At 52.8% G+C, this 16,719-nt stretch overlaps 9 protein-coding genes across 9 annotated transcripts; 5 read left to right on the forward strand and 4 right to left on the reverse strand.

Moving 5' to 3' along the window:
- Nucleotides 1-379: 379 nt before the first annotated feature.
- On the forward strand, nucleotides 380-2,086 carry LMH87_000098 (uncharacterized protein; the record flags this gene model as incomplete). Its single annotated transcript, XM_056197950.1, has 4 exons — nucleotides 380-766; nucleotides 834-962; nucleotides 1,040-1,384; nucleotides 1,457-2,086. 4 exons carry the CDS (start codon nucleotides 380-382, stop codon nucleotides 2,084-2,086), a joined length of 1,491 nt encoding a protein of 496 aa, XP_056054946.1.
- A 152-nt stretch (nucleotides 2,087-2,238) lies between these two features.
- LMH87_000099 (uncharacterized protein) lies at nucleotides 2,239-2,883 on the reverse strand (the record flags this gene model as incomplete). The annotated part of the gene is made up of 4 exons (XM_056197951.1): nucleotides 2,239-2,336; nucleotides 2,406-2,513; nucleotides 2,606-2,805; nucleotides 2,864-2,883. The coding sequence occupies 4 exons, from the start codon at nucleotides 2,881-2,883 to the stop codon at nucleotides 2,239-2,241; spliced, it is 426 nt and encodes a 141-aa protein (XP_056054947.1).
- Nucleotides 2,884-3,138: 255 nt separating this feature from the next.
- On the forward strand, nucleotides 3,139-4,592 carry LMH87_000100 (uncharacterized protein; the record flags this gene model as incomplete). The annotated part of the gene is made up of 2 exons (XM_056197952.1): nucleotides 3,139-3,282; nucleotides 3,384-4,592. 2 exons carry the CDS (start codon nucleotides 3,139-3,141, stop codon nucleotides 4,590-4,592), a joined length of 1,353 nt encoding a protein of 450 aa, XP_056054948.1.
- A 133-nt stretch (nucleotides 4,593-4,725) lies between these two features.
- On the reverse strand, nucleotides 4,726-5,433 carry LMH87_000101 (uncharacterized protein; the record flags this gene model as incomplete). Its single annotated transcript, XM_056197953.1, has 1 exon — nucleotides 4,726-5,433. The coding sequence occupies one exon, from the start codon at nucleotides 5,431-5,433 to the stop codon at nucleotides 4,726-4,728; it is 708 nt and encodes a 235-aa protein (XP_056054949.1).
- A 1,245-nt stretch (nucleotides 5,434-6,678) lies between these two features.
- Nucleotides 6,679-7,191, forward strand: LMH87_000102 (uncharacterized protein; the record flags this gene model as incomplete). The annotated part of the gene is made up of 1 exon (XM_056197954.1): nucleotides 6,679-7,191. One exon carries the CDS (start codon nucleotides 6,679-6,681, stop codon nucleotides 7,189-7,191), a length of 513 nt encoding a protein of 170 aa, XP_056054950.1.
- Nucleotides 7,192-8,769: 1,578 nt separating this feature from the next.
- Nucleotides 8,770-9,446, reverse strand: LMH87_000103 (uncharacterized protein; the record flags this gene model as incomplete). Its single annotated transcript, XM_056197955.1, has 3 exons — nucleotides 8,770-9,071; nucleotides 9,131-9,283; nucleotides 9,341-9,446. 3 exons carry the CDS (start codon nucleotides 9,444-9,446, stop codon nucleotides 8,770-8,772), a joined length of 561 nt encoding a protein of 186 aa, XP_056054951.1.
- A 209-nt stretch (nucleotides 9,447-9,655) lies between these two features.
- LMH87_000104 (uncharacterized protein) lies at nucleotides 9,656-9,974 on the reverse strand (the record flags this gene model as incomplete). The annotated part of the gene is made up of 2 exons (XM_056197956.1): nucleotides 9,656-9,761; nucleotides 9,832-9,974. 2 exons carry the CDS (start codon nucleotides 9,972-9,974, stop codon nucleotides 9,656-9,658), a joined length of 249 nt encoding a protein of 82 aa, XP_056054952.1.
- A 1,898-nt stretch (nucleotides 9,975-11,872) lies between these two features.
- On the forward strand, nucleotides 11,873-12,794 carry LMH87_000105 (uncharacterized protein; the record flags this gene model as incomplete). Its single annotated transcript, XM_056197957.1, has 6 exons — nucleotides 11,873-11,903; nucleotides 11,964-12,075; nucleotides 12,157-12,269; nucleotides 12,433-12,471; nucleotides 12,540-12,656; nucleotides 12,730-12,794. 6 exons carry the CDS (start codon nucleotides 11,873-11,875, stop codon nucleotides 12,792-12,794), a joined length of 477 nt encoding a protein of 158 aa, XP_056054953.1.
- A 140-nt stretch (nucleotides 12,795-12,934) lies between these two features.
- On the forward strand, nucleotides 12,935-15,935 carry LMH87_000106 (uncharacterized protein; the record flags this gene model as incomplete). Its single annotated transcript, XM_056197958.1, has 4 exons — nucleotides 12,935-12,984; nucleotides 13,043-14,322; nucleotides 14,374-14,883; nucleotides 15,463-15,935. The coding sequence occupies 4 exons, from the start codon at nucleotides 12,935-12,937 to the stop codon at nucleotides 15,933-15,935; spliced, it is 2,313 nt and encodes a 770-aa protein (XP_056054954.1).
- Between the last annotated feature and the right edge of the window lie 784 nt (nucleotides 15,936-16,719).

Below are 16,719 nucleotides of genomic sequence, written 5' to 3' on the forward strand. Positions count from 1 at the left end.
ACATACACACACACACACACACACACACGCACAAGGTTTTTCTTCAGGGAGAATAATATTTGTCTTGTTGTATCAAAGCAAACAAGCTCTGCCGTTTCCTTGCCATCCATCTCGATATCCCTCCATCCTACCCGTGTGTGCTGCGCTTCTTCGTCAGAGCAGTCCTCCTCCCGCCTCTCTACAACCACACATCCATTCATCCACCAATACACACCCCACCCACCCCTTACCATCCATCATCCGAGACTGTATATCTGTCAGAGGGTAACAAACACTCGACCGCCCAAAGACCAGTCTCGCAGACATATTCTGGCGAGACAGGGGCAGGTACACGTCCTAGGCAGCCCGACTGCAATCGCTACCACAACCGCACACGACCATGTCCAACGGCACCAACAACACCTCGCAGGGTGGCGGCCCGTCTCAGGGCGGCGGCGGCAGCTACCATACCAGCTGGCCATTTAGCTTCAACGCAGCCGCCGTGGCTACCAACACACCAAACACCGCGGCTAGGGCCGATGGATACAGCAACCTGAGCGGTGCAAGCAGCGGCCGGCCTCGTCTCAGCGGCGGAAACGGCAGTGCCTTCCCGCCGCCTGCCTCCAGACGATACGGTCCCCGAGGGGGTGACCCGTACGCGTCCACCCTGGCGCACCGCCGTCAGAACAACACGACGGCGACGACAGCTTCGTCGCGCGACAAAAGGACGCAGGGCAGCGGCCAACGCCAAGGAAACGACCCAGAGCGAAAGCGCGTCGTCGTCGCTGTAAGTACCATACCCTTGATTTCGTTGCCTACCACCGTATTAGCTTGCTGACTTGTGACTTTGTTAGTGTACACGATGCCGCAAGCGAAAGATTCGCTGCAGCGGAGACGACGGCCAGGGTGGCCCTTGCACCAACTGTAAGAACGCAAGTGAGCCATCGTGCCTGTTTATGCGAGTACAGGCGGGCTCCCTGGATGTAAGTGACCAACAATTGCCACGCAGACCAGAAGAGGCGGAACAAACAAGAACCAAGGCTGACCTGTCTGCTACCAGGAGGTGCGCAAGAAGGAGGAAGAAAAGAGAATGGCGGCGACGGCTGTTGCCAGCACCTTCACCTACGATATTGACACATGTCGCCAATACCAGTCCCGCGGCGCGGCATCGATCGGAGCGGGCATGTCGGCACACTCGACGGCCTATGGCGCGCCGTCCGGTGCTGCCTTTGGCGTACCTGGCAACATGATGTACAGTTGGGCCCCGGGCCTGGCGGCAGCGTACAGCGACAACACCGGCCATGGAGCCAGCGACACCAACAACGGGGTTGCTAGCACAGGGTACGGGATACCTTACCACGGGATGCCATACCATGGAATCCCCAGCCCAGACACGGGCTACATGGTGAGTAGCTGGCCCTAGTCCATATCCGACCCTCGTACCAAGTAGACGGCGGCTAACACATCCGCACCACAGGGCGACAACGACTTGATGGAGCGACCGACGACAACCTCAATGACAGATGCCGGCGGAGCATTTGCACTGCAGAGCATGTCGGCGGGCCTGCCGACAAGCGGCGGGAGCCAGGCCGGTGCCTACGGACACAGCCACAACCATGGCCACCATGGTCACAGCCCCATGGGGTCGACGCAAGCGCCCCGATCGATCCCCGGAGCTCCAAACGTGCTGGGCTCCACGAGGGGTGTGCCACAGTCATCTGTCTTTTCCGCGTCGCGCGGCGCGGCGACACAGCAGTACCCGTCCCCGGTGACGACACCCATAACAAGCGGTGTCAGTCCGGTGTGGTCGGGGTACGACCAGTCGCCGTATGGGCCGACGGGGGGCATGCCCCCGAGTATAGTCGCGCAGTCACTCGACAGGCTGCCGGATCTGTACTCGGCGACGCCGCCGCCGCCGCACCCGCCAACATCAGCGGGTGGTGGTGCTGCGCCGCCGAGTGGGAGCGGCAGTCATCGCGGCAGCCTGCGCGGCGAGGACGAGGGGCTGAACAGCGGTGGCGGCGGTGGTGAGGGTAGCAATAATAGCGGCAGCCACCACCACCATCACCAGTCACCACTACAACATCAGCACTTTGGCTACGACTAAGCGAATCTTCGTGGCCAAGCGGAGGGCAGCGGCGGTGAGGACATGATGGTCAACAACCACACATCAGCGCCGAGGGCTTGTTGAGTGTTGACGGTCGTTTGCCGAGGCCATGTAAGCCGGCGGAGGAGGGAAGAGAGCTTTGGGTATTCGGATCACCGGTTCTTTTTGGCGTTTTTGTTGACTGGGTATTTGGAACAGGCAAGGAAGGGCGGGAGAGAGAGGTGTATAACCTGGGAGAGCGGGCATTGTTCTGACGTTTAATCATGTAAGAGTTGAAATTTTAATTTGAGAGCTGTTGAGAAAGTGAAGCATTCTGCACCCTTTATATACTTTTGAGATGCAAATTCAACGAGGCGGGATAGGGGGCGTTGACGAAGAAAAGGCCCGATGAGATGTTGGGAATGTGCGACGACAAGGTTCATTTTTCCTTCGTTTGCGGAGAGAGCGGTCAGCAACGTGCAAGCCGTTGGCGATACGGGCCGCGAAATGACTGATAAAAAGAAAAAAAAGGCAGCAAACCGGATGTGGTCCCGGAAAGTGTTGCGGCGCGTTGTCGTCGCACAATACGCGTGCACCAACGCGCGTAGCGACAGGTTTGTGAAGCTTGAGGGTGAATAGGATGCTGTGGTTGGTTGGGAGCGCCGGCCGGGGATCGGAGCTGCACCGGTGGTGGATGCCCAACGTGGGACGAACTGTGGATGGGATGGATCGATGGCGTACTGAAAGGCTGTGTTGTTAGAATAAAATAAATAGGAAGAAAAATACGCTTGCTTTTACGATATTATTATTCGTTGCATTATTAGTGGTGGTTTGATGCGATTGTGGCTCATGGCGTGGCGGGGCAGCGCAGCTCCAAAAGTGGCGGACAGCGGGGTTGAAGCTCTCTCTTGGACCATTCGACAGCTTCCCCTCCTCGTCTGCATTCTTGACCACGATAATCGTGTCGATTCACTCCGTCGTGCATCTCATTGATCAATCGAGCGCATTGCCGGGCTCAGATTCACCACCGAAGCGTCCCCCCATCTCCCTCGAACCGCAACTCCTACGCCGCCATGCAGGTCCCCCTCATCCGCCTCCAGTGCGGCGTCAACTCGTACGAATGGGGCAAAAAGGGCAACGACTCTGCCGCCGCCAAGTTCGCTGCTGCAACGCCCGCGACCGACTTTTCCGTGCAACAAGACAAGCCCTATGCCGAGGTTTGTTCCTTTTCCTTCTTTTTTCTTTTCCTTCTTTTTTCTTTTCCTCGACACTTTCTCGTATCGGTTCTGTGCTTGCTGACCATTGTGCTCCCTCACAGCTCTGGATGGGCACCCACCCCTCCAACCCCTCGCGCGACGTCCAGACCGGCCGTACCCTCCTCGACCTCGTCGCCGACAACAAGGCCCTCCTCTCGCCCACCGTCGCCGGCCGCTTCGGCGACAAGCTGCCCTTTCTCTTCAAGGTCCTCTCCATCAACAAGGCCCTCTCCATCCAGGCCCACCCCAACAAGAAGCTCGCCGAGCGCCTGCACGCGCGCGATGCCAAAAACTACCCCGACGACAACCACAAGCCCGAGATGGCCATTGCCATCACCCCCTTTGAGGGGCTCTGCGGCTTTCGCCCCCTCGCCGAGATTGCGCACTTTCTGGGCGTCCTGCCTCCGCTGCGCCGGCTCGTCGGCGAGGACAATGCCGTGCAGTTTGAGAAGCTCGCCAAGGAGGACCCCGACGGTCCCGTCTCGGACGAGAAGAAGCAGGCGCTGAAAAAGGCGTTTGCCGGACTCATGGGCGCGTCGCAAGAGTCCGTCGCCACCGAGGTCAAGAACCTGGTCGAGCTGGCAAAAAAGGACAAGGACCAGTTCGCCGCCGGCGGTGTGTCGTCCACATCAGGCGAGACTCTCTCTGAGCTCGTGGTCCGCCTCGACAGCCAGTTCGAGGACGACATTGGCCTGTTTGTGCTCTTCTTCCTCAACTTTATCAAGATGGAAGTCGGCGAGGCGCTCTTCCTCGTCGCCGACGACATCCACGCCTACGTTTCCGGTGACATTATCGAGTGCATGGCCGCGTCGGACAATGTGGTCCGCGCCGGCTTCACGCCCAAGTTCAAGGACGTCTCGACGCTCGTCGACATGCTCACCTACAACTACGCGCCCATTGACGAGCAAAAGATGACGCCGACCGAGTACCCCTACGCCACGCTCAACCGCATCGGCTACAGCAGCGGCTCCGCCGTCCTGCTGTACGACCCTCCGATTGACGAGTTTGCCGTCGTCCGCAGCGTGCTGCGCGGGCCCGACGCCAAGGCGACCTTTGAGCCGCTCGACGGGCCGAGCATCGTCATCTGCACAAACGGCTCCGGCACCATCTCCATCGGCCCCACGAGCTACGAGATGAAGGAGGGGTATGTCTTTTTTGTGGGCTCCACGGCCGAGCTGGTGCTCGAGTCGACAACGGGCGAGGACGAGGAGTTTACGACTTTCAAGGCGTTTTGCGAGGTGGATGACGGTGCGAGCAAGGAGAAGCTGTGAGCAAGCAGAAGCTGTGAGAAACTAATTACAAGTATATACGAAGAAATGACCAAATCGCAAAGCATGATGACACTTTTCTTGATGTTTTCCTTGACTCTCTACTTTGCATTATGAGCAGTGTCGCTCTGACTCTTCAAGCAGCATCTTTGTGCCGCTTCTCAATCGTCACAAACTTGTCCTCCAAAGACTTGGCCGTGACGGGCCGCGCCCGAATCCTCTCCAACCACGCCTTGACATTCGGAAACTCGTCCAGCGGCACCTGCTCCGCAAACGTGCCCGGCTGGTCGCGCGCGTACCACGGGTAGTACGCAATCATGAACCACGGCAGAAACGCCACGTCCGCGTAGCTATACCTCCCGCCGACCAGGTACTCTCCACCTTGCAGCGCCTTGTCCACCACGCCCGTCACGCGGCGCACCTCGTCGACGTAGCGCTCGACGGCGCTCCGCAGCCGCTCCGCGTGGTGCTTGCTGAACCACACGGCCTGGCCAAAGTACGGCCCCTGGCCCGAGACCTGAAAGTGCAACCACTGCTTGGCGAGGAAGTAGTCGGGGCTGCCGCGCGGGAAGGACAGGCGGTGCTGCTGGTCGTCGTAGGTCTCGACGAGGTACTCGAGGATGGCGCCGGATTCCCAGAGCGTGGTGCCCGTGTTGGGGTCCTCGAGCGCGGGCACGCGGCCGTTGGGGCTGATGTCGATGAAGGGCGGCGTCTTGGTGGAGGAAAAGTCGATGATGCGGTGCGTGTACGGGATGGCGAGCTCGTCGAGGGCAAAGGCGACTTTCCACGGGTTGGGGCCGTGCTCGACGCCCCAGAGGACGAGGGGTTTGAGAGAGGTGGTCATGATGATTTAGAGATGTGGATGTACTTTAGGGAAAATAAAAGAGAAACTGTAAAGATATAAGAGGAGTTGATGATGTACAAGTTGCCTCTTATGGAGATTGAGACGGGCACTGACTAACTTTGTGGTATGTAGTGCTGTCGGTAAGCCCACATCGCGGCGGTCTTATTACAAATCAATCATATGCCTCCATCATCTTGATTGACGAGCACACAGTCGATGAAGTTGATGGAGATTCGATCGTCTTATCTCATGTCCGATTTGGGAAAGTTTCGTGGAGAAGAAGCAGGGGTCCCGTCACTGCCAAGCCGCATTACCAATCCGTTCAGCCTGCTTACATACCTTTGACAGGTGGTGTATGGAGAACTGTGCTCATTTGCTACACGACTGAGGATTTCGTGTAAAAGACAATTTGTATTCTTTTCGTCCGCGACCGACGTGAAAGTCCGTCGGCGTCTTTGCGGCGGACTGCCGTAGCAATCCAGGATTTAAACGACTTCTATTTAAAACACTGCACGGTGTACCAGGCTATATGTGCTGATGGCTATCGAGGATGATCAATCTTTATATTACAGATTACGTTTGCTAAAGGCCCCTTCTGCAATGGAGCCTGCACTACTCCTCTGAGCTGAAGTGACCCTTGGTAATAATTGCGTGGCTTGCAATAGCATGGTCGTGGACGTGCAGATGGAGGATCGGGGCTGCTCCACGGGTGGCGTCGACTAGTCACCCGATGCCGCCGAGAGCATAGAGTTGGCCGACTTGACAAGACTATGCGCACACGATGCTCCTTCCAGATGCAGAAGCAGTTCCATACTGCATACAGCAGACGGCGGGCGCACGCAGTCTATTGCTAGCGTGATAGCAGTTGGGAATCCTCGAGGTATGCATCAAAATTGCAGTGCAGCAGCAGCGGTCTCGACAAGTCTTGCCGAGAGGCCGTCGTGCTATTCGCCGCCGGTGTGTACTGGCAGCGCAGGGTACTATAGATCCAGACTTCATCTCTGCAATAAGTGTCAGCTCATTCTTGGCAAAAAATGACGAGTTTGAACGTGATGCGACTCTGCTAGCCAAATAGAAGAAACAAAAGTAACAAATATCAAAATGCGCGAAAAAGTATAAAGCAAGGCAAGTCCCCCCAGGTCTGGATCTTATCCTCGACATCCTCACCTACAACTCGTCACTGATAAGTCACCACCATCACCAAGTCCTCGAACATTTTTTTGTATACCGAGAAAAAAGGCTGCGATGAAGATTTATATCGCTGCCGTCTTTTCCGCTCTCGGCGTTCTCGCCTCGCCGACATCCGCGTCCCTGCCTGTGCTCCCCGCTACAGACGGCCTCTACATCGGCACCGTCGACGAGGCCGGCACCTTCTCATGGCTTTCCTACGGGACCGCCGACGTCGCCGCTCCAGACGTAGCTGCACGCGCACCCGTTCCCACCCCGGCGCCGCTCACGGGCGCCTTCTGCAACGATTTCCGCGCCGGCACGGTGGCGGACATCAACGCCGCCGTCGAAGCTCTCGTCGATGCCTGCCACGACACGTACTTTTCCAAGGCCATTGCGCTGCAGAGGGGCGGCGTGGTCGTGTACGGCTGTGATTACAGCACTGTTGGGCAGCGCTGCAATGGGTTTTCGATTGCGCCGTTCTTCAAGTCGATTGGAGAAGTGTGCACTCTGGGAAGGGCAGGCTGGTATCAAGAGGCGGAGTGGAAGGCCAGCTATGGCTACACCAGAGCCGGAGTCGGCTTCTGCTAGCCGAAAATTTAATTTCACAGAGTGCTGGTAGGTTTCTGGCGAAAGTAAGAACCATATGGTGCAGACACAATGAGTGAGTGCCCTAGGTGACCAGCATTGTTAGTGTAGACAGTGTTTACAGCCAACTCATGATCTCTTTCTCATCTTACGTGCCATTCAGATGCATGAAATTTCGTCCTATAGAATTTTGATCATCTGAGGAGCATAGATATCGACTCGGGCAATTTGTTCTTACTGCAATGCGACTTCGCAGACCCTCAGCAAGAATTTTGCTTGTGCAGGTGCGAGAAGTGGGAGAACTACCTGACACGTCCGGGAGGCATCGCATCTCAGCGAGCACTGAACCGCTGCGTTGCGGCCCTCAAAGCGTCACTGGAATACTAACAAGGCTTCGACGTCGTGACTAATGTTGCGATGAAATTAGCGTTGGTCGCGTGTCGTGCGACCCTTTGCGTTACTGCCAGAGGCGCGGGGCCAGCGCTGTACGCTCGACCGAGCCACTCGATTCTATTCACTTCCTATACCCTCAAGCACGCGACTTTAATATTTTTTAAAGTAATAACGGCTCCCACAATACCTAGAAAAAGTCTGACAATACCTCAGGATTATGTCATGATTTGTAGCATGTTTATTATTCGAGGCTGGCCACTTTCGGGAACGGTGATAAGAGAAAGCGTGGTAGCAGAGTGTTACATAAGTAAAACGCCAATGATTTAATAGCATTTATTCTATTTTTTTTTATTGATTCTAAGCTTGGTTTTGCCATCTTATTCTACTTATAACAGTAATATTTCACCCATACGCCTGCTGCTTGGCATGCCAGATGAGCTCCTGAATAGTAGCACTTCGGATCAGCGGCTACCCGGTAATGTTCTCAGCACTTACACACCGAACCACTTTATTGCCGCCTTTCAATAGAAAGGAAGCCACACAAACCCCTTCCTCACCGTGCTCATGCTAGGAATGCAGGATGGCTTACCAACTTTTCATGCCTCCTTGCTGCCTTGATACTGCGCGCTCGACACATCTACCAGCAAAATCAACCGGCCGTTGCGAGTTCAAATAGAGGACCCGGAGATCAGCATCGATAAACACCGCGGAATCTCGGGGCAGACGACTGTGGCAGCACCGACGTTTCCGCTGCATACCGGGCCAGAATAGCAAGCTTTGGGTCAACACTGGGACTGCGGCAGCTAATTTCACCTGCAATGTTTGATGTATATCACCCAGTAGTTTCCTTGTGTTTATTGGGTCATACCGTTGAGCCATTGGCCAAGAGGATGAGTAATTTATAAATTTGGGCGATGCTCACGATTCGAGCAACCAAATGCTGCATATTTTCTTGTGTGAGAACACACTGATGTGCTTCGTCTACGTGATCGAGGGGCAATTCGTCCAAGTTTGGCATAAATAATTACATTACTCTCTTCAAGATGTGGTAAATATTTCAGCGATACATTACAACAGCCCTCCGCCTACGCCATTAAACAAATTTGCCGACCTTGTCGCCAAGTTTGCCCCAGCGGGAGACGAGCCATTGCTCCTCTCATCCACTCGCAAGCCGCATTCTCAAGCCGCTTACAGAAGGAAAGCGGCAGCAGCACCAGCAGCAGCCAGGCCGGGAATGGCCTTGCCAGCGCCAGCGACGACGACGGGAACCGTGGGGGCGCCAGTGGGGGCCTGGATTTGGCCGTCACCAATCTGAGTGACTTTGGCACCACCGGTCGGGACACCAGTCTGGGTCTGGCCGTTTCCGTTCGACATCGGGGTGGTAGTGGGCTTAGCAGTGCCCTCAGTCTGGGGGTTGCGGCAGCGAGAGCCGGCGCAGATGCCGCCGTCGCAGCAAGCACCGTAGTCCTTGCCGTTCTGGAAGCAGATGCCTATATGACGGAACCGTTAGAGTCTGTAAAACCGAGCAGTAATCATGTCTTGAACATACCGTCAAAGGGAACGCAAGTAGGCTGCGCCGTAGCCGTGGACGAAGCCATGGACATGGTCCCGGTCTCGGTTTTGGGGTTGCGGCAGCGAGAGCCGGCGCAGATGCCACCGTCGCAGCAAGTGCCGTAGTTCATGCCATTTTGGTAGCAGATGCCTGTACTGATGGTTAGTATGAGCTTCTATCGAGGCAAGGCGTAGTAGAATATCGTACCATCGAAGGGAACGCAAGTCGCGGCGGAAGACGAGGCAGCGTCGGCGGCAGCGACGGTAGCAACGCCAACGGCGGAGAGGATAGAGGCGATGGTAGCAAACTTCATTGTGGCGGTTATAACGAGAGTCGGGATGGATGAGTTCTGGTCTTCTTCAGTGGGAAAAAGGTCGCGGCGACGGCCCTATTTATCCCCATCGTCCGCTGATGATCGACAGGGCACTTCTGCATTCCCCCGTCAAAGCGTCTGCTTGCGGCAGCGGACAAAGCTACCGCTAGTGCAAAAACACGACTAGCTCAGAAGCGTATTGTACATACTCACTGGTTACAATCATAATAACGTAATTCCAGCGGCTTGCCTGCAGCAGTTTGAGCAGGATACGAAGCAACAATAGTTTCGCGGCCCACATCGTGTATATTTTGCCTTTTGTTATGGATCAGAATCTCCACATGCCATGAACATGGTCCAGACACGAGATCTTCATACTACATACCAACGAAGAGCCGATATTCTGCGCAGGACCTCATTATTGGGCCCACAAGGCGAACGGAGCGGGCTATCCGTGCACCAGCACCATGCCATGCCGCCGTCCCCGGGCCAGGGCTGGCAGCATGTTTTCCGCATCCGTCGGGCCATCGGTCGATGTTGCAGGATAAAATCTGGGCCTTGAGCACTTTATGGGAGGCTTAATTCTGTACGAGAATAATTGCGGATAAATCACACGTGCACCTTCCCCAGTACGGAGCCGTCGCTGGAACTGTTGGATCTGCCACGGCAGAGGTCCTCCTCACTAAGCCGTGTCGTCGCACGCGCCGCCGTTGCTTGCAGCGACTAGAAACGCTCGAGTCTCACCAGATCAATATTCAGGAATGCACTGGTCTGCTCGCGCAGAAGCTTCAGGTTTGAAAGGTACGCCGCGTATTTGCTACAGTGTGTTTTGGCAGAAAGCCGGATTGTCGCTCGGCACTAATAAATAATGGTCTCACTCACCTCAATAGCGGAAAGCAAGTTCATGTGGCTGACTGCAATTTAACAATACGAGGTCAAGCAGCGATAGCATTTCAAGGGGCACCAATCAAGTCGAGCAGCGAGGCCGGACTTACTACGGATACTTGTGCTGACGCATGAACTTTTTGACGCTTTGCTGAGCCCGTGATTACTCTCTTTCAGACGGAACCTGACTTTTTCCTGAGATACTGGTTACTAGGTGCCTGAAAGCCTACCTACCTAGGCAGTGGGCGTCGTGGCGCGTCTAGTGTGTTTAAGCAGCGTGTCGCTTTGTCGCATCCGCCTGCTGGGCAACGTGGCTGTCACACCACGTCAACCTACCAGTATCGCCTGGGGAGCGCGGCACCATACTTGTCTTATCCTGTCTCTATGTTAATCAAATACTGGTGATTGAAATCGCGTCTCAATTGCCTACCATAAATGTCATTGTAACAACCTTACTACGTTCAAGATCCGAATCTTGAGCGTCATTCCACTACCATTAGCACCAATAGCAAGCAGAACTGCCCAAAAGTCACTGCACGGCGTGTGGATTTCAGCACGTATCTAGAATAAGGAAGCCTACTGATTCTACAAGATACGCCATGGCCGGCGTATCTTGCAACGGCACGGGCTTTTCAGAAGACCAATTCCACCGCTACCCTATAACTAGATGGGATCCAACAACCCAAAAACCAACTTCTTTTTTTTTTTTTGGCAGAATATTGACTACACATCATTTGTTACGCCAAAAGGACTGGAAGGCGCCGATACTAAGGCCTTGCAAATTAACACTTATACGCGTGACAGCGGCCACCTAGGCCGCCTGAGCCGGTCGCATGGGTCCTGTTGCTGTGTGCAGCACACCATTAAAGCCCGGCCTCAGAAAGACACAATCCAAAAAGCTCGAGCTCTTCATCTACATGTCTCAAAAGTTTCCTTCTACAAAAATAGGAAAAAACGGCAAAAAACATACAACAGCCGGTGTTCGCTGGTCGTCACCGACCCAACTACTAATCTGCCGGTCAGTAGCTTGACAGCTGCGGAGCAAACGGGACGCGGTATTCTCTACTACCTGTGGTCGTATGTGCTAGCTTGTGATCAAAACTAAAATATACTTGTTTTGCCGCTGAAGCGCTGCGCTGAGTGTCCCTCATCGCACTTTATCCTTTTGTTATGCGCATTTCATCACATATACCCGCCTTTCCTACGGCGCTTGTCTTTTTCGGTACTATTTTTCGACAGGCAGCGCATCTAATCTAATATGCCTTTTTCAGCAGCCGCCAGTATCTACCTTCTAGTTAACGGCCAAACTGTCATTGACTCTAGCGTTAGTAGTACAGGGCCACCGGCACATAGCTCCCTTTATGCTGGCAGACTGCGATCTGGCGAGCCTAGTCCGTCTGCCAGTGCATTCGCCATTGCAATTCGACGTGGATGAGATTGTGAGCATAAGCGACCATGTCACAGAACGAGGTTGAGAGCCTGGCCGAGGACAAGTCACCGCAGCAGACCGGTCGCAGGGGCCTACCCACGAAAACAGTTGTATGCCAACAAGAGATGATACACCCCGCCTCGGTCAGAACAAAATGCTTACCCGCCTGACCTAGTACTTTCAATTCTGATCCCGCATTATAGACGCAACTGGCAAGCAGAACGACTGGCATTACCCCAACGATGCAAACGGGTTTATTACCTGCTTGCGCGCTGCCCTGGCGCTCTTTTCTGATTCGACCTGTCTGGCGGTCATGTAGGGCGATTGGCGTGTGCCGCCGAATAGATGCAAGAATAGTGTGCGTGAGACTAGAGTCGAGGCACTCGTACCGCTTAGTTCTTGGATGACAGGCCCAAAAGTGTTCCTGGTGACCGAGCCGATAAAACTACACGACCACCCAGCTTCGCCACCCGGCCGTCTCATGAGGCTAACAGTGATTTGGATTGCTAGTATGAATTCAGTGACCTGTAGTCAACTACAGTGTGCTTGTATACTGCTAGGGTACTCGTCCGAGCCTTGCCGCAGAAGTGAGGCTGCCAGCATGCGGGCTGGTGTCTGCCTTGGGCTCACTCCACTGCTTCGCCTCAGGCTATGCAACTGATAATATTGCAGAGGCAGCGAGCTCTGCACACCGACTTTTCGCCCAAATCAGTGAGAGCTCATCGTTACTGGAAGCGAGCGAGTGAAAACTTATCGTAATTAATTTCGCTCGTTGGCAGATCTTGAAGAAAGGGACATCTACCTCGCCATGTCAAAAGAATCGTTCGGCTTGGCCTGCGGCGTTATGCAGGTCCTTAGCTTTTCGCATGAGTTTTTCAATTTGTACGACAGTCTCTGTGAGAAAACGTCACCGCAACCGCGCCTAGAAGACTTTTCAAGGCAAATGGCTGAACACTGCACGGAAATCAGCAACCGCCACCGCGCGCTGGCCCAGCGTGAAACCGGAAATATCTCCAAGGCATTGGCGAGAATAGCTCATCAATGCAGCAATACAGCCAGAAGTCTAGAAAGCGAAATAAAACGCATGACGGGAGGTTCCGGGGCTCAAGGATCCCTACATGCGGTGCTGAGAAGACTACCGCGAAAGAGCAGGATTGACACGTTAAGAAGGGAGATGAATGAGCAACAGCAAGCGCTGCAAATTTACATGCTAGGACATCTATGGTAAGTAAGTTTATTCTGATATTTATGCAGTGTGGTTTGACTTATAATTGGTTTTTAGCGAAAGAAGTCTTGCAGCTGAGTTCCTGCAGGACCGTTCTGTCGAGACTCTCACAGAGCGCATGCAAGCTTTTGTGCGCCAGTGCGCCTTGGGTACTGAAAACATGGCCGCTCTTATTGATGCCGCTATTATTCATAATACTGAGCAGTCGAATCGACTAAAAGAGACATTGAAGCACCATGTTTCTACGGAAGTAGAAACTGCCACAGACGAAATGCGGAGCTGCATCACGAGTGGCCTCGCCACCTCAACGCAAAATATGCGTGCTTTGGCAGCGACAGCCAGCCATAATATTGCTGCTGAAGCTCAGACGAAACAATTGCTACAAAGTCTCAGATTTGAGGATATGAATGACAGAAGGAATCGCCTGAAAGATGGTCTCAAATCTGCGCACCACGACACATGTCAATGGGTGTACAGACCAGGAAGCTTTAGAGGCATCAGAGACTTTTTCGAGCAAGAATGCGATGGCTACTGGATTACTGGCAAGCCAGGTTGTGGAAAGTCAACATTTATGGCTTTTCTAGTCCAAGATCCAAGAACCAGCGAGTATCTGGAGCAATGGAGATCCGATACCAAAATTATTTCCCACTTCTTCTGGAAAGCTGGCTCGCGAATGCAACGAGGCCTCCTTGGGTTTTGGTGTTCCTCACTGTACCAATTACTACTTGCGGAACCCTATCTGGTCATTATCCTTCTTTCGGCCAAAATCGAAGGCGGCAGGGGAGATATGAGCAACAAATATCAAACGTCAGATTGGACCATTGAAGATCTAAAATCGGCCTGGACAACAGCTTTAAATTCACAGTCATTTTCGGTATGTTTATTTCTGGATGGGCTGGATGAAATACATGAAGACGACAGCTTCCACAAGATAGACGAGCTCCTCGCGTTCTTCCAAGAGTTTCCACAGGTAAAGATGTGTCTTTCCGGCAGATCTGAGCCGGGAATGCTCAAGTTACTTCAAGGTTTTGCCCAGATGAAGTTTCATGAGTTCACCGGTCGAGACATGCATGACTTCGCCACGCAATACCTGGCATCATTCTGGAAGAGAAGCGAATTTTCTGTCTCTGACCAAATCTGCATCATTGAAACATTGATGAGGAAAGCAGAAGGAGTCTTTCTGTGGTTGCGATTAGTGGTTCGAAATCTGAACAACAGCCTTGGTCGAGACGACAGCTTTTCTGATCTCCAGCGTCGGATTGATGAACTCCCTTCCGAGGTTTCAGAAATTTATCAAGAAATGTGGGATAGAGAAAATGGAATAAAGGGAAGAACTCGTATTCATTGTGCAGAATCTGCACGGTACTTCAATCTAATGCTAGGGTTAGAAGGCCAACGCATTGAGTCACCTACGTTCTTCTCTGGCCTTTCACCAGGCTTCATTTTTACGGCGCTGCCTCCGCTGTCCGTACCATACGAGCCATTGCGGGTAATTCATATTGCTTTTGCTGCTAATGACGAACTACAAAAAAAGGTCTTCAACGACGCAACAAGTGTGTCGGCGGCCGAAATCGAAGCAGCGTGTACCAGAATCGCGAATGCAATTGCATCGAAATGCGTTGGACTCATTGAGTTTCTACCTTTATACGAAAATAGCCGTATGCAAAAGGAGCTGACAAAGTCATTCGGCCTGGACGCAACTACATGTTTTCGAAAAGTTCAGTTCATTCATCGCACAGCATTTGATTTCGTATCCGAGTCAGACGCCGGATTCAAGATTCGCTCCTTCGATAAATCCTACGCAATGGACAACCAGATGAATATCGCAAAAGCGTTATGTGCGCTGTCGCTGCTTACCCCACGCCTCGGCATACCGACAAATGAAATTAGAATTTTCAGTAAGCTTTTCACACCTGACACCGCATCTGATATAGCTGGTGCACTATCAGCGTGCGCAAAAGTATACAACCACATTGTCTGTTGTGAGTGGGGAGGAGCAGAGAGGCTGCACTCATTTTTTTACTCGGCAATCTGTCACGGGAGAAGTTCCTTCGTCAAGTGTAACGCGAAAAATGCCTTCACCAATTGGTTGCTAGAATGGATCGCGAAGGATCCCTGCAAAGGTCAGCTGGCCACCATGGCATTAACTGATTGCTTCGAGTTAAAGTGTTATGAAATTTACCGTCAACTGCTAGCGCTCGGCGCTGACCTTGACGCCACTACTTGCACCTGGGAATGCTCGCTCTGTCAAAAGACAGCAGTGCGCCACATTATTTCACCTACAGCGAGGTTTCTTCACCAGGCGATCTCGGACAGAGTCCTTTGCGAGGATCAACAAATCATATTGAATGATCTAGTTGTACGGGACACATTTATGGCAACAAGAATACCGTTGGTGATGTGGAGTTGCAAAGAATCAATCACCAGTGGTGTGGGGCTACGAACTGGTTTCAGCCAACTTGATACTCATGCGATAGCCCGGCAGCTTCACTTCTCCACAGGTAGATGGATGAAGGGCTGCACTGCGCTGATAATTTTTACGAATTGGGCGTACATTCTACTCGAAGCAACGGACTGGGACCAAGTGAAGGAGAAGATGCTAGGGCAAGAAGGCTTGTTCAGTGTTGTCGCTGCCTTGAGCGCAGACGCTGATATGCTCAAGAAAGGTCGTTTCACTCATTTCTATGAATTGGACGACCCAGCTATATCGGATGACTTCCGCAGAGTTTTCGTCCCGTGGATGCGTGGTGGCCAGGACCACAAGAATGTTGAGATGGCACGAGCGCTGGACCTACTCATGGAGAGCCTATCCGCTGGAGCCTCGAAACTGGTACCCATTTCCAGTCTGACTGAGGTTTCCGATGATGAGGCCGCTGATGACAGCAATGATGAAACCTCCGTTGACAGCGATGACGCGGGAGAACTGTTCTTGAGTTCTAGATCCATGTAACGCGGGGTATTTATGCAGCCCGAATCGATATCATCTTCGACCGATTCTGTTGTAAGAACTATACCAGAGTTGGTTGTCAAGGTTTTTTGCTTTGAAATGGTTCAAATTGGAAGACGGATCAAAACGGCGGGCGAGCAACCAAACAGCGTGCTGAAACCAGAGTTGATTTCTTTTGCAGAGTAAATAAGTTTACTGAGCCTCTAAACATTTCTGGCCACAGCCGAGTACATATTCCAGGTTGATATCGGGCTGGCTATATCTATGCGGAAACGGGTCGTTGGGTCGGATTCACGGAAGATGTATGACTGCCTCCATAAGTCTGTGTTTCCCAAGCACTATCCTTAGATAGGACTAATGGAGAGCCCTCGGTCGTAGCACCTCAAGAAAAAGAAGTCAAGCTCGCCAATTTCTGACTCGAAGACCATACTTGCAGCCTGCCAAAAAAACCACAATCAAGAACGAAACAGGACGCGGTATTCTCTACTGCCTGTGGTCGTATGTACCAGTGGAAGAAATAATTCACATTATATCCAAAGGCATCGCGACAGAGTACGCTTTGCGGCGAGCTTCGATCCGCATTGCCAGTAGTTTGACAACATGTACTCGTCTCATGACAGGCTTTCGTTTTGCCATGCATTCTCCGTCACGCATGGAAGAGGAGACAAGCAACAATAGCGCATGCCATTGACACTTGTATAAATACCATGAAGTTCTAGAACACATTAATTGTTTACTATAAAAGAAGTGTTTTTCGCTTTGGCCACAAAGTACGTGATTTTCTTAC

Source organism: Akanthomyces muscarius, chromosome 6, assembly GCF_028009165.1.
Source record: "Akanthomyces muscarius strain Ve6 chromosome 6, whole genome shotgun sequence".
NCBI classification, from domain to species: Eukaryota; Fungi; Ascomycota; class Sordariomycetes; order Hypocreales; family Cordycipitaceae; genus Akanthomyces; species Akanthomyces muscarius.